At 45.6% G+C, this 23,013-nt stretch overlaps 2 protein-coding genes across 2 annotated transcripts in view; both read right to left on the reverse strand.

The window, feature by feature from the left end:
• The window catches only part of LOC119330637 (D-3-phosphoglycerate dehydrogenase 3, chloroplastic-like), a 3,926-nt gene extending 2,835 nt beyond the window's left edge, over positions 1-1,091 (reverse strand). Inside the window, exon 1 of the mRNA XM_037603756.1 lies at positions 292-1,091. Coding sequence (XP_037459653.1) covers positions 292-874 — 583 coding nt within the window. The 5' untranslated portion in view covers positions 875-1,091. The remainder of the gene's footprint in view (positions 1-291) is intronic.
• Positions 1,092-8,355: 7,264 nt separating this feature from the next.
• Positions 8,356-9,978, reverse strand: LOC119332612 (F-box protein AFR-like). The gene has a single exon (XM_037605778.1). It carries the CDS (start codon positions 9,885-9,887, stop codon positions 8,730-8,732), a length of 1,158 nt encoding a protein of 385 aa, XP_037461675.1. The 5' UTR covers positions 9,888-9,978; the 3' UTR covers positions 8,356-8,729.
• Positions 9,979-23,013: the final 13,035 nt, after the last annotated feature.

Raw genomic sequence — 23,013 nt, forward strand, 5'->3', positions numbered from 1 at the left:
TGAAAGCAGATGACTGCTTAATAGATTCTCTGAAGAAAATTACTAGTAGTAGAAGACAACATATATCAATGCTGAAATTTTAAAATCAGATACTAAAATGCAGATGTGATACATTAAGTAACTCCAGAAAAAAGTAAGTCGAACACTCAACAGTGTGCGTCGTTCAGAACACATCATACTTCGGTCGACCGAATTGCTCCCGTGGCCGTGGGTATCCACCAGACCTTATCCATCTACCTACGCAGCGTGTGGTGGGAAGAGAAAACGGAGGGGGCGCACGCGCGCACGTACCGGTCTTGAGGGAGGCGTCGGCCTGGGCGACATTGCGGGCCATGGCGGCGAGCAGCGCGACGGCGTGCTCGGCGGCGGCGACGGTGTTGGCGGTGGGCGCGTTGACGACGAGGCAGCCGGCCTCCGTGGCGGCCTGGAGGTCGACGTTGTCGATGCCGACGCCGGCGCGGCCCACGACGCGCAGCCGCCCGCGCGCCGCCTCGAAGACCTCCCGGGTCACCCGCGTGGCGCTGCGCACCACCAGCGCGTCCACCAGCGACACCTTGGCGCGCAGCTCCTCCGCCGTCAGCTCGTACGCGCAGTCCACGTTGGCGAACGCCCGCAGCAGCTCCAGCCCCGCCGCCCCCAGCTTCTCCGTCACCAGCACCGTCGGCCGCCCCCCGCCCGCCGCCCTCGCCGCGACCCCGGCGGCCCTGGCAGGTGGCGACGATAAGGGCGCCGCCGCGTGCCTGGCGCGGAAGCGGACGCCACGGTGGGGTGGGAAGGCGCGTCCTGGCTGCGTCAGGGCCAAGGACGGCGCCGCTCCGGCGGCGGGCTCGGGCTGCGCGGCGAGGAGGTGGCGGAGCGGCGTCGCCAATGCCATGGCGTAGCTGTGGGCAGCAGGGAGCGCGGTGTGGGCTGCGTGCGTGATTGGTTTGACGATCGGAATCTGGAACGCTTGTTGTTCGGCGGACGATGGGAGGCGCGTGTTCCGCCTAGCGAGTGACAGCTTTGCTCCCTCGCTTATCTGCAGACTGTTTGCACAACATTTCAGTAAAAGCAAAGCTGGAGGCCCCTTGTCACAGGCACTCCTCCAAATTCCCAAAATCTTGTACTAGTACTAACGATGAAGAAATTCAATAAAAAAAGATTAAACATGTGCTACTCCCTTCGTCCCATAACGTAAGACGTACACTAGTGTCAAAAAACTAGAGTCAAAAAATATCTTCCATTATGAGATGGAGTGTCAAAAAAGTCTTACATTATGAGACGAATGGAATATACATCATGTCATGGGAATCCAAATCCAAATTTCAACCACAGTTCTTTAACACAAATATATACAAATAGAGCTATCAATGGCACCGGCTAGTTCAATTAAACTGGGCTGTGAATTCGGCCCATTGATAAGAACCATCAATGTCGATTTCGTCTCCTTCTTCTTCTTCTTCTTCTTCTTCTTCTTCTTTTTCTTCGGGGGCAATTTTTGTTTTGTCTTTTTCTTCTGAAGCTACATATATATCTGGTTTGGCTTTGAAATAACATGGTGCAATACATAAATGTAACCATCACTGTTCTGAGTTTATTGCACCATTTTGAAGAACCGTCAAACAGGCCAAATAATGTGGGTGTACCAAGAGTACTCAATGGCTGGGATTATAAGATGCATTCACAACGAAGTCGTAACGAAAAGGTTTTCCAAAACTTCTCTCTCGACCGTCAAATCGCCATTATATATGGTATGGTTGTAATGTTTATTTAGTAGTTCAAAACGAAATGGGGATGGCCGGGTGTTAACAACATGTCCATCGATATGGATGCGATTTTAACCAGACAAATGGCACCATGTAGATTGGCAATTCTTCAAATATGTAGTGATCTATTTCATTTTTTTGCCAGATCTCTTCAATACCAGACTCTTCAAGTTCGAACCTGCAAGGCTTCAACTCTTAGTCTGGAAGCTATGTGTGAACCGAGGGGGATATGTCGTATGCGGATGGTTTGGTGTTTGTTCAAGAATTTAGACAAGCTTGATTCGTGTTATTAAACTGGATTGAAATGACCATCTCGCGGTTATTGTAGCTTTGGCACATGTCCTTTTTGTACTTGTTTCATTTCCAACTTTGTCAGCAACATCACTATAATGCTGGAACATTCTTTTTCTAACTTCACAAGTTTAGAAGGTTCATCCAGTCCAATTACGCCAGAGCTATGTATCGCCTACCGCGAGGCAGAGCTCAAGCTCGCCTTCAGCGTGGAGGTAACTGGGTCGGCCCAATAGTGCAGCTCCGGACACGTGTTTTTCTCTCAGCGGTTTCTTATCGGGGGTATCACTGTTTTCTTCAGTTTTATTTGATTTACTTTCTTTTTTATTTGATTATCTTTGTATCTTTCTTCGGGTTTCCTTGTTTCGTTTTTCCTTTTTCACATATTTTCTTCGATTTTTTTTCATTTTTTATACCAATTATACATTTTTCATATAGAGCAGGAATATTTTTTCATAAACGTTTAACATTTTTCAGATATATTAGTAACATTTTTTACAAAATCTAAAATTTTCAAATAGGTTTTGATGTTTCTTTCATACACATTTTACATTTTTTGGTACACATATGAAACATTTTAATAGATGTTTAGCATTTTTTTAATACACGATTAACATTTTCAAATACATATTTATGCACATTTTAAATATGTATTAATAATTTCTTTAAAATACAAGTTAAAACATTTTTATGAATGATGCAAATATGTTTTTAAGTACGCGAACAATTTTTATATTGTATAAATATATTTTAAGTCAATAACATGTTTTCGAAGCGCATGAACATTTTGAAAATGGAACCTAATTTTTTGAATTGGCCAAAAACATTTTTCTGAAATACACGAGCATTTTTTACAATGCATAAGATTTTTATAAAAAATACATAAATTTAAAAACACGTTAACATTTTTTAAATGACACAAAACATTTTGTGAATGATATCAAAACTTTTACACTAACACAAACTTTACATTGTGCTAACATTTTTAAAAAAAATCATGGTAAATATTTAAAAAATGAAGTACATGTAGTTTTTTTGGAATATATGTATCTATATTATTTTCGAAAATATATAAGTATTTCAAAAATAAATAACTAATGAAAAAGGATGAACGCTGAGTTGGGGTAGCCCATTTGTGGCGGCCTTGAGTCGAGGGGATGGATTCTCTTGCAGAAAGCGACACATATCCCCACCCATGCAGCCACACCGAGCATCCCATTAAATGCCCGCTGGTCTTATATGGCCCGTTTGAGTAGATTGGACCAAACGAGTAAGTAAATGGTACCTAGCCCCAATATAATCTTATGTGGGGCCGTTAGATTATATTTATCATCCTATTTTATTACTTAATGATGACCCACCTCCATTGGAACAAAAATGGAGTGAGTTTTAATCATTAACCATAGTTATTCGTTTCAGATATCATTTTGACGTAAAAAAACGTTAGATCTGGTATTACCAATACGATAAGATCAGAAAAGATGCAACTACATATGGTTACTCGCTAAGTATCTTTTTTCGGTTATGATGGATAGATAGGTGCCACCCATACATGGATGAAACAACAAAAGTATTAAAATAGAATAAAATAACAGAAAGATGGACCGCTTAAATAAGCTCGAGTGAAAGTTGACCTCGCAAAACTCGGAGGGCATCGCCGCCGAGTTTCACCATATTTGGCAAGGTAACCAGAAACACAATGCACTTTTTTTTCCTTTGACGTGTGAGCGTGTGCTTGGGTTTAGTGTTGATCGAGTTAGCTCAATAACTATTATGGAAAGCCCATCCTAATGTGAGTGATCTCTGCTTCGTTTCCTTAGAGTCGTCGGTGTCACATCCGAGACAATGACTGGTTCTCCACCTATAACGGGGATAAAAGGATAGAATTATGAGACTAAAAATAAAGTTGCGGCGACACAAAACTGCCTATAAAAAGTGAGCACCAATTGGAAGTGCAATGACGATTAACTTAGCACAATGACATCATAGAACTCGGAGTTTCACCATATTTGGCAACGTCGTGAGAAAAGCAAGGCACTTATTTCCTCTCACATGTGTGTGTGTGCTTGGGTTTAGTGATGATTGAGTTAGCACAATAACTATTACGGAAAGCCCATCCTAATCTGAGTGATCTCCTCCGATTTTTCTCGGGGCCTCTGGTATCACAACCGAGACAACGACATGTTCTCCACCCATAAATGGATGAAACAGCACCATTGTGAGGATAACACAAAGTTGCGGCAAAACAGAACTCTGCTTATATTCCCTCTGTTCCAAAATAGATGACCCAACTTTGTAATAAAGTTAGTATAAAGCTGAGTTATCTATCTTGAAACGGAGAGAGTAGATAGTAAGCGCCAATTGAGAATGTGGTGATGGTCGATTTGGCACGATGACGCCGTAGGACACGGAGGGCGTCGCCGTCGCCATTTTTTGACACGGTGACAAAACATCAAAACATCATCAATAGCAATATAAACGTTGCAGAAACACGAGGCACCTCATTTTTTTCCTCTGACGTGTGAGCGTGCGTTTGCGTCCTCAGATCACTCGATCCAACGGCCACGCGAGCTTTCACGAGCAGGCCAGCAGGGGAAGCAGCGGCGTCGAGTGCGAGGCCGCCAGGAAGAGTCAGCGGAGGAATCCAACCTCCGCGCGCACGGCGGCGTCACGATTGCTGCGCCCCGCGGCGCGCTCTGCTCTGCCACCGGCCATCCAGTTTCAAGTGCCGCCGCATGATTGAGTTGCCCGTGCGCACGCTGCTGGCCATGCGCACGGCAGCTCACGTTTACACCGCAACTTGTTGGAGCTGAGAACAACTCAGAGCAAGCTCGGGGCCTGCATCTGCCGCGCTCGAAGCTGTCTTTCCATGCAGGTCTGAGCTTTCTCTTTGGCGCTGTGCAGACATAAATAAACTACTCGTAAATCAGTTGAAAACTCTTGGATCTAGATACATTCCTTTTATTCATTTTGATGACAAGTATTTCCGGACGGAGGGAGTACGTATTAGAAGAAGTACAGTACTATATATAAATTCTAATTAAGGAGGAGGATTAAGTAGACTTTGTTCGGGCGTGGGCTGTGGGATCGCCGTGCACAGGCAGGCAGGCACACGCGCGCACTGACACACCTGAGCTCACCACCAGCTGTGTCCTGCCATGCGCGCACGAACTGCCCCCATTCTTTACTGCTCATCAATCATTCCTCCCGATCGCTTCCTTACAATCAGATTATACGTATTCGGTGGAGCATGACGGTACTCCAGTAGCTCCAAAAAACAAAGGGTGTACGTATATTTGGACAGTCCATTCTCCATCAGTGTGTTTGCTACTGCTACCCTACGGGAGCGGTAAGTGGTTTTCCTTTCAGATATGTTTCACCCAAAAGTTTATGGCCCAAAAGTACTTCCTGTTAGCAAAATACTGAAAATTTTCTAACAAAAAAAAATGCTCCCCCTGTAAACTAATATAAGAGCGTTTAGATCTCTGTAAACTAATATAAAAGCTCTTATATTACTTTACAAGAGGGAGTACTGAAAATTCTTTTATTTCCCCATAGGCTGTATGGTATGGGAAATAAAAATATCCCAAATGTTGCCATCTTAAAAAGGCATGAGTTTCATGCTCATGATAAAAATTCTACAAAATTTTTGGCCATTTTCAAGATTCATGTAATTTAAAAAGGAAATCCATCTTAAAACCCAAACAGAGTTGCCATGTTATGTAGCATAAAAACTGCCAAGTATGCCATCGTAAAAACAGAAAAGTTTGCTACGGTATGTTAAGATAAAATTTCCAAGGCATGCTCAAATAATTTACCGTGGTACTTCAATTTCTTTTCTGCCGTAGTTTGTTCAAAAATAATAATGTTGTGCACAATAAAATTGCCATGGTTCAAAAATAATTTACTAAAAAAGAAATTGACATGGTAAGCTCAAAAATGAAAAATGGTGTGGTACGTACAAATAAATTTTCCATGGTACAAAAATAAAATTTCCACGATAGAAGTAAGAAAAAGGAATTTTTCATGGTACAAAAAAAATTAAATTTGCCATGTGAATCTATTCTGAAAATGGATTTCTAAATTTTTCTATTTGATTTAAAAAAAGTTGCCATGTATTTTGTGAGAAAATTTTCTCTTTATTTTGCCATGGACCAGTAACAAGCTAGGAAAATTGCCACGTTATCTATAATAACATGGCAAACATTGTATAGTACTTGAAAGGATATACAATGTGCACATCATATGAAAATTATATAAATTCGCCATAATTAGAAAAAATGCTACGAATTTGCCCATGTGAGAAGTAATACAAATTATTGTTGCCATGTTACAAAGAATAAATTTCCATGCTACAAACATAAATTTCCACTCATAAAAGTAAGAAAAAGAATTTGCCAGTGTATAAAAAAATTCCATGTGATTTTACTCTAAAAAAGGGTTTCTTAATTTTTGCCATGTGATTTTGCAAAAACATTGTCATGTCACCTTAAAATTTGGCCATGCTTTTTGTGAGAACATTTTCTCTTTAATTTTCTGTGGAAGAAATAACAAGTTCAGAAAATTGTCAAGAATATATACATTTGCCCTATGGCAAGTTTAAAAATCCATAGGTATGGCATGTAGACATTCCCGAAGATTTATACAGTTTGCCATGTTTTGAAAGCAAAATGTTTTGAATTTGCCATGTGACCATATATGAATTTGCCATGTTATGAACATTCTTAGCGATTTTTTTTGCAATTATCCACGGCAATATATAATCCTATCCAAGATCATGGAAAAATTTCCATGGGTGAAAACCTAGATATACCATGGCAAATGTGCCATGTTTTGAAAAAAAAAACTAGGAAGTTCTGAATTTTATATGTGACCATTGGAAACATTTTACAGATATACTATGTTTCCATGTTTATAAGGTGCACTCGAATTCCGACTTGCCATATGGTGATATGAAAAGGGCATAAAAAGTATCAGCTAATGAATACAAATTTGCCATGCATTTCTATTTGCAAGATGGATAAAATTTCAGGAAAAATGTATCAGAAACCTTATGCTCAAGATGGAGCAAGTGCATCAAATATATTATTATTACATGCCCATTTTCTGCAACAGCTCAAAAAATGTGTGAAAAAACTAATGCTTAGATATTATTATTATTACTATTATTATTATTATTACAAATGGTCATAAGAAGTAAAAAAAGCATTCTAAACATAATGTTGCAAGTTACATTGAGGAATCTGCAGCACTGAATGGCCACTGCCGCCGCCAGAGCAAGCCGCCGAGGCGCCGCTATCGCCTCTTGCCCACGGAAGCCGGGTTGACTTAATTGACGACAAATGGGAAGTTTTCGTGCGCTTAAGGACTAGCGCGCCAGAATCGCCATCGTCGTCATTGGACCCTTGAATCGACCCGAAGCAACTGGCATCATATTCTCGCCGTCGCACACGCACGATAAATAGCCCTATTATGCATTGTTTCTAAGAGATGATAGAAATGTACGCTGAAGTGTTGTCGTCTGCGTCTTGATGAATGGACTCAAGGAGGATCGAAGTCCGGAAGATTGGCTCGAAGAAGACGAAGCATGAATAAAGACACCATATCGACTCCAATCCAGCGCTTCAAACAAGGTCCGCGCGGAAAATTAGTGTAGGAAATAAAACGCTCTAAGGCCTCCTTTGGTTTGTAGGAATTTTATAAGATTTTTATAGGATAGGATTTGCAAAGGGAAAAAAATTGAAGCCATTTGGTTTGTAGGAATGGATTCCTATTTCTATGTAGGATATGAAGCAATCCTTCATATTTTAAAAGAAAAAAAACATTAGCTAAGACTCAATGAAAAAATTTCTATTCTATGCATCAAATGACATCTCTTTCTCTATATGCATGTCATCTCACTTTCTATAATTTTTCTATCCTATGAACCAAAGAGGCCTAAAACTTTTACAAGAGGAGTGGAATCAAAGTCCATTTGTGCAGTAGTACCACCGGGCTAGGACCCTAGGAGCTAGGACGGACCCTAGCGGGCTACCACCACCACGCACGCGACGCCGCCATTATGCGTCCCCCATCCCGCGCCCTCCCACTAGGCGCGGTCCGGGCCACAGACGTCGCCGTCGCGCCATGATTAGCGCCCACTCCCCCCATTAGAATTGGAAGGAAAAAGAAGCCACTCGCGTCGATCGGGCCAGGAGGAAAAGAGGAGATACCAATCCGTCCCACCCCGTGGTGTTGGGTCGAGAGCGAGAGGACATACTATGCCGTTGACGTCGAGCTCACTCCACGCCGTCGCTCCAAGTACGAAACGCAACGCAAGGGGAAAAATGCTCTGATAAAGCGGGAAATAAAGCCTGGTGGACTGCTACGAGCCATTGCTGCAGGTGTAATCATTTTGCCCTTTACACGCACGCACGCACGCACGCACGCAAGCTTCCTCCCCTGCTCTGCTCAGCAGGCTCTCGCACCGGTGGCTGACGCGCGGGCCCCGCATGGCAGGCCTCGCCGCCCGCCCGTGCGCTCGGCTGGCTAGTAGAGTACTAGTAACAGTAGCTGCCCGACCGCTGCGGCGTCAGCAGTGAGCTACTGGCTCGGCGATGACGGAGGCGCTGGTGGCTGACGTGCGGGCCCAGGGTCGGGTCTCCCTTCCCTTCCCCCCGCCGGTGCCTGGCGCCGACGAGCTTGGTTGGCGGCTCAGGCGTAGAGGACCTGCGCGTTGCACGGCGCCAGCCCGACGAACTCCTCGGGGCCCTTGACGACCTCCCACTCCACCCGCTCCTCCTCCGTGCCGGCGCCGTGGTTGGCGGCGGACACGACGGTGCCGACGGCGACGTCGAGGCCCGCGCCGACCACGTAGATCCTGCGCCGGCCGCCGCCGACCTCCTCCAGCTGGCCCGCCACGACGTGCGGCCGCCGCACCTCCTGCGGCACCCCGCCGCCGGCCACCATCCGCCACTCGTCCCGCGGCTCGTCGTACCGCTTCAGCCGCCACTCGCCGTACTCGGCCACGATGTACATCCGGCCGCCCGACACGGCGCAGGAGCCCGTCCACCCCTCCCGCATCCCGCGCGCCATGTCGGACCACGCGTCCGCCGCCGCGTCGTACACCGCGCCCCGCGGCGCGCGCTCGAACGGCCACGCCCACCCCTCCGTCACGTACAGCTTGCCGCCCGCCGCCGCCGCGTCGTACCTCGCCACGGCCGCGCCGCCACGGGGAGCCGCGGGCGACCAGCGACCGGCCTCTGGGTCGAACACCTCCGCCTCGCCGTCCTCGCCGGCCACCACCACGCGCCCGCCCACCTCGCCGGCCGCCATGTAGCCCCTCGCCGTCCTCATGCCGGCCACCTGCCCCCACCCGTTGGTCGCCGCGCTGTAGACGGCCACGCTGCTCACGGCCTTGTCGCCGCCCTCCTCCACGCCGCCGATCACGTAGATCTCGCCGCGCGCGGGGAGGCCCACGACGGCGAACGAGCCGGCCGCGGCGCCGCAGGGGACCGGGGGCAGCAGCAGCCAGCGGCGGGAGAAGGGGTCGAGCGCCTGGCACTGGAGGCGGCGCGAGACGGGGTCGAAGGCGAAGGCGAAGAGGAACGGCAGCGAGAGCGAGACCGTCGCCGCCGGCGGGGCCGAGCCCTTGGTCTTGGCGGCGGCCCCCGGCGCGTCGGTGAGGAACCGGTTCCAGTTGGAGGAGACGGTGCGGAACAGGCGGTGGTAGAGGAAGGGGAGGTGGAGGAGGCACTTCTCGGCCACCTCCTCCGGCAGGCCGGGGATGAGCTCCATCGCCCCCTCCTCCTCCCTCGCCTCCTCGCCGCCCGCGCCCAGCACCTGCTGCTTGCACGCCGACGAGAAGCTCATCGCACCTGCTGCCGGACGGCGTTCTTGCCGCGGTTTTGGGATGGAACTCTGCTGGGCGGGGCGGGGTAGCTTTGCTCTGGTCGGAATGGAGGATTGTGGGGGAGGGAGGGGAGCGGTGCGCAATTTATAGAGGTGTGCGAGTGGGAAGCGGGTGGGCGCACTGGCGCTGGCTGGCTTTTTTGCCATTGCGCTCGGGCGGGCCTGTGGCGCTGCCTGTCAGAGCTTCGGATCTGGCGATGCGATACGGAGCGTTCTGGCCGTCGGATCCTTTTTTCAGCGCTCAGATCTGGACTCTGGAGTGCTATGCACACAGCTCTGGGCGGAGGAGCACCCAAAACCGCACATACAGCCTTCTTGAGGACGCTTATCCAATTGACCTTTCTTTATGCTTACAAGGCCTCTTTATTTTTCTCGTGAAATTACGGGATCGAAGATGTTTGTCCATTGGCCTTTCGTTCTGCATACAAGGCCACTTTGTTTTCCCAGTGAAATTAGGGGATAGATGATGCTTATCCAATTGGCTTTTCGTTTCTGCTTACATGGCCACTTTGTTTTTCTTGTGAAATTGTGGGAACGATGATGCTTATCCAATTGACCTTTCGTTTTTGCATACAATGCCACTTTGTTTTTCTTGTGAAATTGTGGGATCAATGATGCTTATCCAATTGACCTTTCGTTTCTGCATACGAGGCCACTTTGTTTTTCCTGTGAAATTGCGACATATAATTTGGTTTAACAGAACATGGGTTACATGTCATTAAAAATATATCAAACAAAATTTCTTTGAATGACATATAGCTCACATTTTTTGGGTAAAATTAACGATCAAATTTACACACAGAAAGAATGAAGTCGCCTTGTATATAAAAATGAGCGAGTATCCAAGTTGCATCTTAATCAACATCAAAACTACAAGAATGTAAATTATTTTGTGATATGGTGGGAGTGTGTCAAGTGTAACATATGGATTGATGAAAATGGGTATGTGTCATATATGCTAGCAAACCCTAGCCATGCTTGGGTACACCCCCTCTAAGAAAGTTTTTACGACTTATGGTGCCAATAAAAGATTACAACTTACCACTTCAAATAAAAGAGTGGTTTAGTCAATTTCACTTCAATGTAAAAGCCTATCTTGCAAGCATATATTGATTGAGATTGAAGTGAAAGTTAAGATTGGTGGCCATAGATATTTACTCCACGATATTCCTGATGAATTACACTGCATCTCGACCAGCCCTAGTACATGACCCGTTTGAACAAGCTTAAAATGTTGCAGATCGTCGACGGGCGCTTCCCTTTTGTGCTTGCCAGTAGAGTCTGTGAAAAGCAACTCTTTTGTACGCAAGAGAACTGGAATTTTTCCCTCAATGAGGCTGCGGTGAGATGACGAGCTAGATGCGTATTAGGATCTAACTAGCAATCTAATTTTGACTTGGGATTAGATCAAGTAAAATACAAAAATACATTTTTTTAAATTTTCTTTTGGGGAAGGGGGGTATCAAAGCAACTCTTTGAGACCAGATGTTGAAAGTCGAGAGATGTATGTTTTTATTGTTGGCTTAACATAGAATCTCCTACAAAAACTTGCAAATGCACATGTGCATTGTATGTTATGCCATACATAAGGGGACCGTATATTTCACAATTCACATTCAACTCAAAATGAATTCAACTTCGTTTAAATTTTGTAACCAATTGAATGTGAACACTTGTAAGCCATCTGCATTACAAAGTAAATGACATCAAAAGAAAAAAGTCCTAGCTTGTTCCTGTAAATGAAAGAAGTCGAGGAAATTATGCCAAACAATTCCACCGCTAGTGGCTAAAAATACAGGCAATAAACAATGTAACTCATGTACATTCAAATTGTAAAAAAATTGTATCAAACAAAAGTAATTTAGAGAAAACAGGGATGAATCGTCATTGTAAACGGTCACATAGAAATAAACTATTAGAAAACATAAATAATAATTCCGGAACTAGGCAAAATCAATACTAGAAGCAAAACCCGGATCTTACCATTCACTTGCAATCAAAAGTGCATTTATTAGACACTGTAACTTATATAAAGTATAAAATGTAAAAATATATCATATATGAGCCATGTAAAAAAAGAGAAGAAGCATCGAAATAGAAATTACAATGAAATTGTTGAAGATCTTATATGTTAAACTCATATTCTATTCTCAAACATACAAGAAGTCATAATATAACCAGGAAATATATTCTACTATTGAAAAGGGAATTATTTTACCCAATATAAAAAAACAATAACCAATTCTAATTTAGTCAAAACAATGAAACTACATGAGACCACACTAACCCTGGGACGGGATTGAACACAACAACATCTACGAGAAATTTTGAGCTTTATCAGAGCACGCGACCGGCCGGAGCAAAATTCGAATGAAGCAGAATTAATTTCAGTCGGGGTGTAAAATAGCATATCTAATAAAATATGCATCACAAGAGTAGTTTGGTTGGGATGCTCAGAAGTAGTTTGCAGGTTCTTCTTTGGAAATTTTTTGAACACTATGCATTTTAAAAATATATTAAAAAGTCCAATATTTTTATCTGATTTTTTACTATGTGAAAACCTTTAACTCAGACAAAAAGAGTACTATTTTTGTGCATACTTAAGGAAAGGGAATGTTTGGAACATGGGGCCATATAAACCCTTTTTTAAAAAATAGTAATTTAAAAAATGGTCAAAAAATCATGAAATTTATTGGCAACAAACTGATATATTGTCGTACTCGTAAACAGTTTTGGGGGGTGAAATGACTTCCGTGGTAATTTTCAGGACAAAGTCAGAATCTGCACTATATTAGGTGTACTCTTCACTCTACATTGTCATGGACAATTTGTTTCTATGCTCTGATTTTTGACGGCGGTTTCTTTTCTCTATATTTTTTACGAGTAGGACAATGAGTCAAGTTTGTTTGAAAAAGCTTCAAAGATTTTTGACGTTTTCTTGAATTGCTAATTTTTTTTCCTGAAAATAGTTTATAGAGTTTATCTACCACCAGGTTCACACAGGTATTTTCCCATAGTGAAGGAACTAAAATGACATCTATGCTATCTTTACATACCCATACAGTATTGCCAACTAGCAGTATACATGAATTATGAGTGAGATGGCCGAGGCATGGGACGGAATTGTTTTGTGATATGGTTTGCGAATTTTGTAAAACATCATCTACTATCATTTGCACTAGGTGCACCACAATACATAAAGAGCAACGCTACACTTACGGACAGAATTGGTTACAGGAAGCGTACGGGCTGATGTGGAGAAATATCAGGGGTTAGTTTAGATTTATGGTGGCCCACAGTGAAAATCAGGGTGGGGCAGAGGATTAATAGGAAGGGGGCACGTATGTCCGTAACCTTCTTCCCGTGATAACTTGCCCGTAGGTCTAGTAGTTTCGATACATAAATCTTCTATTTCTAAATAGCTACAACGCATTATCTATTTTTTTTCTAGCCATGCAACCATGCCACGTAAGTAAGTCATGCATGCAAAACCATAATTTACATTTATTTGCGTTTCTCTATGCATGCAATGCTACCACATCATTAGTTCATGCATATTAGTCATAAGCTATTTTTTGCATTAGAGTTCACCTTTCACGTTTTGTTTGGAATGTCATTCTTTTAGATGCAATTCATTTTTTCCCTTTTTATACCCTTTGTATTTTTATTGTTTTTTAAGCTTACATTAGTTTTTCATTAGTTGTAGATGTTTTTAGCAACCTATTTATGCATTTTCTTACCAAAGGTTCTCAGAGCGATGCGCGGAGCATCATCTAGTAACGCACAGTTACTGATGTTTAGAAGTCCTCTGCGGATTGTTCATATGAAATCCGTGAACTTGGATCATTTACGAAAACATTTGAAAATACAAAAAAAATAAGTGAAATACATTTTGGAGTATGTACTCCTCTGTAGCTCTAAACTGTCACCATGCCACAACATTACCCCCCCCCCCCCTTTTTTTGCGGGGTTACATTACCCCTTTTTTTAATACAAAAAAGACGATGAACATTATTTGCATCCTATTGGAAGCACTAACATGATATAGGGCATCCCCATACAGCATTGCCAAGTCGTGAGGTCTGATTGAGGTGGCAGGACCGGATCAGCACGGAAGCAAACAAATGCACCAGCTGTTGCCTGTTCTGTTCAGTTATATACAGGCTGCGAAGTTCAGGAAACAGCACCTTCTTTCCATCATTTGCAACCAACCGCAATACAAACAGTCCCCCTCCATCGCTGAAACGGCGCATGCTGCTTTTGTCCACCACTGTGCGACCGACTGTCGACTGATTGGAGCAGGGATTCTGGGGGCGGCGGCTCTCCCTCTCCGGTGCCAATTTGGTACAGTCCCACTCTGCCCACAGGTTAAACAGTTCAACCGGCGAAGGGCCAAAGGCGGTGAACACTGAAGAGAGCAGTGTCGTAAACAGTTTAAGAGACAGCCAACCAGCGAGCAGCCAAAGGTGAACAGAGCAAGGCAGGCCGGCAGGGATGTTGTTGTCCGGCCGCGTGTGGGCCCGCCTGCCAAGAGGCATTCGCGTCGCTCCGGCCCGTGACTGAGCCCAGCGGGCTCCATACCGGCCGACCAGGGTCGCGGCCTGAGAGCGGGCCCAGCGGGCCCAGGACCGAGAAAATCGTAGTATTCTTTTCTTCATTCCTTTCCGTTTTGTTGGATCAGAATTCAGAAGGAGCAAAGGTGGTGTGCATGCGAGAGCTCAGGATGCGGGCACCGACATCTTTCTTCCGATCGAGGCGCCGGTTGACAAGACGATGGGTGAGGCGCCGTCCTCTGCTAGCTCGACACGGGCCTAGGTACTCGCGCCACGGTTTGAACTCCGGTGGCACTTGGCACGGGGGCCGAGAGCCTTATGCCGGTGCAACGAACCGGAATGCATGTACTACTACCGCGCGAACGAACCGTTGAGCAGCAACCCATGGTAGTTTTCCAACGTACTGTTTTTTTCTCTTTTGAACTTACTGTATTTTAAACTACCGTGACACATGTGCTGACGTAACTAACCAGATAATACGGTGCTACGTATGCGGACTAGCTACGCGTGCATGCACCGTAGTTGTACAAGTAAACGACATATGGTACGTATATTTAATCGACCAATCGTATGCAAAGTAGACATGGCATATTTACTACTGACCAATGAATGAATGGACTAGCAGCACGTCCGTGTCATTTGCATAGCCAATGAAGTAGAGACACGGTTCAGACAGAAAAATGGGCATCACGTATGTGCTGATCGTCGAGACATCCTCTGCACGTCACTACTCTTTTGCGAGCAGTCATCCAATACGTTCCCTAAAAATCGTATACGCACTAGACATGCGATATTTGCTAGCACGTCTGTATCATTGCGAGGAGGTAGATCCTTTATTTCCAAGACTAATACCAGTATATAGAGCATCAGTTATGTTATGCAGGACCCTTTTTTTTCACAAGTGAGACCCTTCTAGAGCCTTCCGTCCATCAACAACATACGTACGTACGATGAATTCTCCCGTTAAGTAGATCGCCCTGGCCCGTATACGTGAGAATCGTTTATCTGTACCGACTCCAAATAAAGAACGATCAGCCAAGAACACATGCCATGTGTTCTTTTTTTTTTTTGAGATAGTTTTCAGTGGGAGGAGACGTTCCCGTCGACGACGAGGCGCCTACGATGACTTCGTAAATCTCAAGATGATATGCCGGCTCAGTCTCTCGGAGGTGCTCATAGGGGTAGAGTGTGCGTGTGTGTGTTCATAGGGATGAGTGTATGCGCGTATATATGAGCGCTTGTGTCTGTACTGATACTCAAAAAAAATAGTCTTGTACAGTTAATCGATAAGGAAATGTTTGTCAGACAGAGATAGCTAGCTACTCCTAGATGGGATCTGCATCTCTCTTTCCACCGTGGTTGACAAAACCATATCGATTTTTTTTTTGCCCGCGGGACTACCTTGTCAATTTGGATCTGCCAATATAAAAGGCCAGTGATCTAGAAAGTCACGCCTCTAAACCTAGCAACAAAAAGTCAATGAGCAAATACTTCAAGGCAAGGTCAACGATTTAACAAACACATCCAGGCAAATCTCCCACAGCAGAGGTGGTCGTGAGGTTGTCATTTCTGATTCGCAGTTTGTATAGGGATTTCTTAGCCGGTTTTGCTATTGGACTGGCGACTCAATTTGTTTTCCCGCACAATCAGTTTTTTGTTCCTTTTTATGTGTGTTTGTGGATGTTGTCGATGTAGTTATAAACACAATTACTATACAATATAGGTGTAGATTATATTTGAGTACCACTATCATATGCTTATTCTTGCATTTTATAAAAATATAGTTTTCCTGCAATTTCTTTTTTGAGTATTTTCTTCTTCACATGTATGTGTGTGTAAGTATACACAAAATTACTTACAATATGTGTGTAAATTATACTGGTGTGTGACAAGTGCACTGTCATATTCTTATTCTTACATATTATAGAAAAGTGTAAAATACGTGCAGGCGTTTGTCTTTATTTATTTTATTCTATTCATTTTATTTATTTTTAATAACAATATTTATGTCGCTAATTATTTTTTAGAATATATATATTTTTTTAATCTTATTTTAGTTTTTAGGTTACTTCTAGTATAGGGGTGTAGAAGAAGGTTGGGGGAAAAAGAATTCAGCTGGGTCCTAGGATCTTGATCGGATGTTGAAGAGTGATTTGACATAGCCGAAAAAGCAGACCCTGTTTAACAGTTGCCCTCTTTCTTAGCCACTAGAAATAGTATCTCCTTTTTTTTTTCTGCTCTCCTAGTTTTCTTTTCCTCACTGTCTTTTCTTTGCGGGTTCTCTTTCATGGACTTTCGTAGATTTTTGCATGAGATCGAGCCAGTGGCGGAGCCAGCATAAAAAAATGGGTGTAGAAAGTTGAATAAAATTCTTAGTTTTTACTCAAGTTTCTCTTAATTTATCTGATAAATATTGTTCTATATGGGTCTAATTATTAAAATATATGGGCAAGATACCAAAAATATTGGGTGTATACTTGTACACCCATGTCCTTATTCTCTAGCTCCACACATGGATCGAGCACTAGAAACTCACGAGGAACGACCAGCATATCTGAAGGCTAACTGTACTCTTCATACCAAAATAACTGAAGCTTTGGGTTTGTCCAAAGTCAAACTTGTTTAAGTTTGATCAACTTTTCAGAAAAATGCGTTAAAATCCAAATGCCAAATAAACATAACAGAAAATTATATTTTATAAAGAATTTCATAAGATTAATTTGATACTCTAGGTGTTAATATTTTCTATATATACTTGGTCAAAGCCAAAGAAGTTTCGTTTAGGACACACCTAGAGCTTCAATAATTTTGAAACAGAGGGAGTAAACATGACACTTAAATAGTTTGTCGAACGTCCGAGTCTCAATGGGATAAGTCCCTTGTTAAATTCTTAGGTCATCTTTGGCGCAGGAATGAAAAACACATAGGTCATCTTTGGCGCAGGAATGAAAAACACATAGACAGTAATAAAAACCTAAAAAAAATCTACAACAATCCAACAAAGGTCACTGAAAGTATAAAAAGGTTAAATGTCCGCCTGGATGATACATAGAGAAAAAGATATCTTGATCCTAGTTGAAGAGCGAGTGTGAGGTTGAAGTGTGGACTAGGCGTCTGCACACTTGCACGTAAAGCAGAAACGTGCGATGGAAAGCACCAAAAAAAAAAGGAGTCGAATCGACGAAGCCAACGTGACGAGTAGTAGATGCCATGCGTACAAACACGGGCAGCTCGGCTCCACACTCCACTCGGAATGGAATCAAGGTGACGGACGCACTCCATGCCACACCGACTACCGACTGACGGACGCACGCCATGCCACACCGACTAGCGAGACTATGCCATACATGCCGCTTGCCGATCACACTGGTCCTGGTACTCCCTCCGTCCGAAAATACTTGTCATTGAAATGGATGTATTTAGATGTATTTTAGTTCTAGATACATCTATTTTCATCAATTTTGATGACAAGTATTTCCGGACGAAGGGAGTAGCTGCCAAGGGCACCCGAGATTGTTGGGGTAGGCCGGCCGCGAAACTCGACGAGAATCTAGCGGCGGCGACAGCGACGAGCGCGCGCGGTGGTCCGGATTGAAGGACGACGAGGACCGGCCAGCCGGCGAGTGGCACAATATTGTTAGGTCAGGCATCGGCGTCCTGTTGACATCACATGGATAGGCGGTGGAACCGTCGGGCGAAGGAAACCGCATCGACGTCCACGGTCGCGTCTGGCGCGTACGAACAGGGGATGGACAGAGACGTGGACGTCCAGGGGTATCGCACGACGATGAACCTCGCCGCTGCAGCTGTGTACGGTGTGAACAGTTGTGCCCGGTTCCATTTCACCGGTCGTCGTGCTCGTTGTCACGGAGACCTGCGTGATGGGTGCCGGTGCGTGTCCGTGGTAGATAGATTGCGTGCTAAAACGGGGAGGAAGACCGTGCCCACCAACAGCGATGTTTTTTCTTGCCCGCCGTATGCACTTGAACACAGTACAAACGCAAGCACCCATATATACGTGCATGCACTCATTCCTGTAAACGCACACACGCATATTATATTTTTATGAGCACCTTTGAAAGACGAGCCGGCATACCGTCTTCGACATTTTACAGAGTCACAGTAGGCGCCTCGTAGTCGATGGTAACGTCACCTCCCACTGAACGCGCATCGCCGAAATTCCTGAAATAAATCCAGGCTGAGTTGATAAGTGATGTTGGAGGATTTTTTTCTTTGAAGGCCAATTCTATCTATAAAAAAAGGGCCAACTCTAGCCGAAAATAGAAATTACAGCTAGGTCCTTCGAAAAGCCAACACAATCTTAGGGTCATCTTGCACATGCCGGCGCCGTGCCATGAGCCACCTTCGGTGCAGCGACTGAAACTACGTATCAACGTCGGAGCCAACAAGACATTGAATCTGTGGTTTGGAAGTTGATAGAAAACGTCGGTGGACATCATTCAAAGGTCGTCGGGTCATCGGCGCGCTTGAAAAAAAGATGAGAAGGGCTGGGCATGACTAAGATGACCACCTACGTCAACATGGACATGGCACGACACCGCCACCACCTCAACGTCACGACTAAGACGCATAACGCGTCCACCCAGATTTGAAAGAATTCAGACGACACATACACCACATCTCAGATCCAACGCCAACAGGACGGAGAGAGACACCATGTTAGAGGAAGGCCCGTAGTAATCTTATTCGTCGCCGACATTGCTAGTGCCAAAGCCGAAGACATGGACAACCAAAAATCTGATTGGACAAGCCATGACTATCGGATGTACATGGAACAAGGTCCCGAGGTTTCCCTCCCACCCGTCGTGACTGTAGCGGCCGACAGAGATGAGAGAAGCCTAGTGACACCGGTTGCCGACCACCCTATCATCTCCTATGTTCAAATGGATTTATGTAGAAAGGCTCCTTTTGTTATCGGATTGGTCTGTCATGCCCAGTGATGGTGCCAGGGGCGCAAGGAAGCCATGGCCGCCCCTAGATTTTTTTTATACACACCATTCAGCTCTACTCTTCGATGGTTCAGATATCTCGGTGTAGTTTTTCTGATGTCTGGAGTATTTTGCATTTGTAGTGAACTTTCACAATAGATTCACGTTTTTCTTGCAAAATATAAATTCGGTGTACTAGTTTTCTTCTTCTTATATACTCCTATAAACCTCGTTGTTCGGGTGCGGAGCATCACCGACTTCTCCCGTGCCGACGCCCGGTGGTCGATGGGACGCGAGCTAGCCTGCCATGCACGGTGAGCTCGACATGGGCCTTGTTATGCGTGTATTCTATATCGTGCCAGTTTGTCGACCGCCCGGTGACCTCGGTCGAAAGCTTGCCGGCGAAGCGAAGTGCGGCGATCGCCGACCGCCGACGTACGTGGAACGAGAAGAAGATGCACACGTACGTGCCGGTGTTCTCCTTTCAAGTTTTCAAACTCGTTGCTACTTTTGTGGAGTATGCATGCGGCGGGTTGAAGAATGCGCGCGTCTCCGCCGACGGCAGGAAAGAAAGAATCTGCTCGTAACACACGCCATGTGTGCGTTGTGTCGGCGACAATGACCGCTGTCCCGTTGCCGCTGGACACGGGTAGGAACTGGCCTGGCGCATCGCATAAATGGGCGGCACGAGCGAGCGTGAGTTGCGAACCAGAACCATGCCGCGTGATGGTTCACCAAAAAATTGTGCATGGTACATGCTCGTCTCTTTCAGCACCAGCGCAGGTCGAAAAGCGACGTCCTCTTTTTTTTTCTCAAAAAACATTATGAACAAGAAAAAGAAACGAGATGGAGATAGCTTAGCCGATGGACCGCAGAGGCCATGCCAAAATTTCTGAAAAGAAAATAGATGGGAAAGAAAAGAATCCCACCAACTTTTGCAAAAGTCATGCCGAACTTACTGAATCCAAATTGAGGACAACCACATTTGGGGCTAGAGTTCCGAAAAACTATCTTTTTTTTAATTTCTCAAAATGCTACTATAAAATTGATTGGTTGTTCCAAAAAACTACGGTGTCGCACTGGTGACTATGTTGTTTAACTTTAACTGTGATTATGATAGCCCGGGTACACTCGCAAGGTCGACCGTTAGCTTTTCCCGTTAAGTTGACGGTTGACACGTTATGACAGGTGGGACCCACATATTTTCAAAAGGTAATCGTGTCCCTAGATTGTTTTAATGCAATCAGGTCCTACGAAAATATTAAAAGCAATCAGGTCCTTATTTTTTTAAAAGCAATCAGGTCCCTATGAAAAAATATAAAAATAATCGAGTCCCTGTTGGTGATGGTGGCCGACCGTGCTCTTGCCATTCCGCCTCAATTGCCGCCCTAGCTGCTCAACGCCGTTAACATAGCCCACATCCTTCTCCAATCCTAGTTGCCCCACCATCGCCCGAGGCCCGACCTCCCTTATGCCCGCGGTGAGCCCCGGTGCCTTGCACCCTTTCCCATCGAGGCCGTTTCTTTAACGGTCAAACAAACAGTCAACAAATGGTTTGTTTAGGAGCGGGTCCTACCTGTCAAATACAGACTAAATTTTAATCATCCGATCATTTGTGTTTTTTAGAACAACCAACCAATTTTGTGTTAGCTTTCTGAGAAATTAGGGAAAGTGTTAGTTTTCTGAAACCCTAGCCCATAGTTTTATGCTATTTACTTCAAATCGAATGACTGCAGAAGCCGAGTGATGACTGGTCATGCATGACATGAACCAACGACGGTCGGCACATGGAGCTCAATTTCTGGTCAAAATAATAAGGACAAAAACAACGAGTAGATCGAGTATATACCATGCGTATGCTGACCACTAGTGGCTGCGTAATAGACGGATTATGAAGGGAGAAGCCGGCAAAGAAACCCGCGAAACCTGATGCGATCGGAGCTATGACGAAAACGACGCCCGCCGGTCTTGGATCGAGTTTGATGGAGGGTGATCACCATTAGAGGTCCTGCATCGGCGTCTTACAGTTACAGACAGGGACGTGTGTATCACAGACGTCCAGTGATCCTAAGGAGGGCTATCATATTCATATACAGTCGCGTATTAACCGTTGTATTCGTCGTGACCTCCATGAGAGGTGCGGGGAGATAGATTGCGTGCTGACACGGGGAGCAAGACCAAGACTACCAGAAACAGCGATGTCCTTATGTGAAGTGCAGTGACGCATGCACTTGGCATTTCATGTTGTTTTTACAGGTGCAGGTTTCGTCGTGCGTTCAGAGAAATAGTAGTACGTGCATGCGGACGACGGAGTCGACTTCTGAACCGCCACCTCGCCGTCGCCGGCCGAGAAAGACGCGCACAGTGTGTCGATGTAATGCGCCGCACCTCCTTCCTCCATCCTCATCCCCATCACTCACGCGCCACGGCCGTACCGCCGGTCTATGTGGCCAGCGCGCCTACTCCATCCGTCCGTTGCGTGCACGGCTCTCCGCACCTTGGCCGTCGGTGGTCCGACCCCCGCGCTGTTTTGTAGGGCACGAACGCGTCACCCTCCATCGGCATCGGCATCTCGCACGCCCCACGACGGCGACCCGTGTAGCAGACGACGCCCGTGCATCGCCTTCTTCCCCACGGCACCGGTAGCGGGAGGGACACTTGTGCGTGAGCTGCTTGCATTGCGCTCCAACATTTGCCCACCCGTACGTGCCCTGCCGTCAGGAGCGCGTCTCCTGCTGGCCGCTGTCCCGTCCCGGCGGCCGAATATGCCGGATCCATCACGCTGAAAATACCTCCAACCAACCGATCAACTCGTCGTGAATGGCGCCGGCCGACCGTGCAACTTTGCGTGGCGCGGCGAGATTCGCTCCGAGCAACGTACGCGACGGAAAGTGCGACCCTGGCGCCTGATGTGAAACAAAGCCGTGGTTTCGCTTCGACGACGGTGACGGTTTTGGCATCGGGATCACATTCTACCCACCCCACCCGCCTGGCTTTGCTGATTCCTCCTGACCCGGCCAGCCGTCTCCGATTGCTCCGGGGAGTCAACCGCGTCGTCGTCACCGTTAATTGCTAGACGAAATCGCGCCTCTGAGACAAGCGATCCAGAGAGAAGATCGGTCTTCGACGCACGAAAATTGCTTAGACGAAATCGCGCCCTTGCGACAGATGGGACGTGAGTGGACCATCCTCTCAGTGTCTCACCTACGACACCACCACCACACGGCAAATTTTCGTGTTTTGACCCTTTTCTGGAACCTATTTAAGATTTAACCATAGTTTATTTTTTTTCGAGATTTGACCATTTTGTTACCGTCAGAGTCCATGGCGGTAGGGTCTAACAGCCTACCGCCAGAGACTTTGGCGGTAGGAAACATCACTATCGCCAACCGGGTTGGCGGTAGCATGTACAACCCTACCGCCAAGGTGCTTGGCGGTAGGCACGAGCACGCACTGTGTTCAATACTTAGGAGTTTTTTGGCGGTAGGGCATGCAACCCTACCGTCTAGCCTACCGCCAAGGTCACTGGCGGTAGCAAAATTGTCAGATCTTAAAATTTTTTCAAACTAGAGTCAAATCTCGAAT

The sequence above is a fragment of the Triticum dicoccoides genome, chromosome 7A, assembly GCF_002162155.2.
Source record: "Triticum dicoccoides isolate Atlit2015 ecotype Zavitan chromosome 7A, WEW_v2.0, whole genome shotgun sequence".
NCBI lineage: Eukaryota > Viridiplantae > Streptophyta > Magnoliopsida > Poales > Poaceae > Triticum > Triticum dicoccoides.

Coding starts and splice junctions, on each gene's coding strand:
- LOC119332612 (XM_037605778.1), bottom strand. CDS start 9,887: ATGAGCTTCTCGTCGGCGTGCAAGCAGCAGGTGCTGGGCGCGGGCGGC.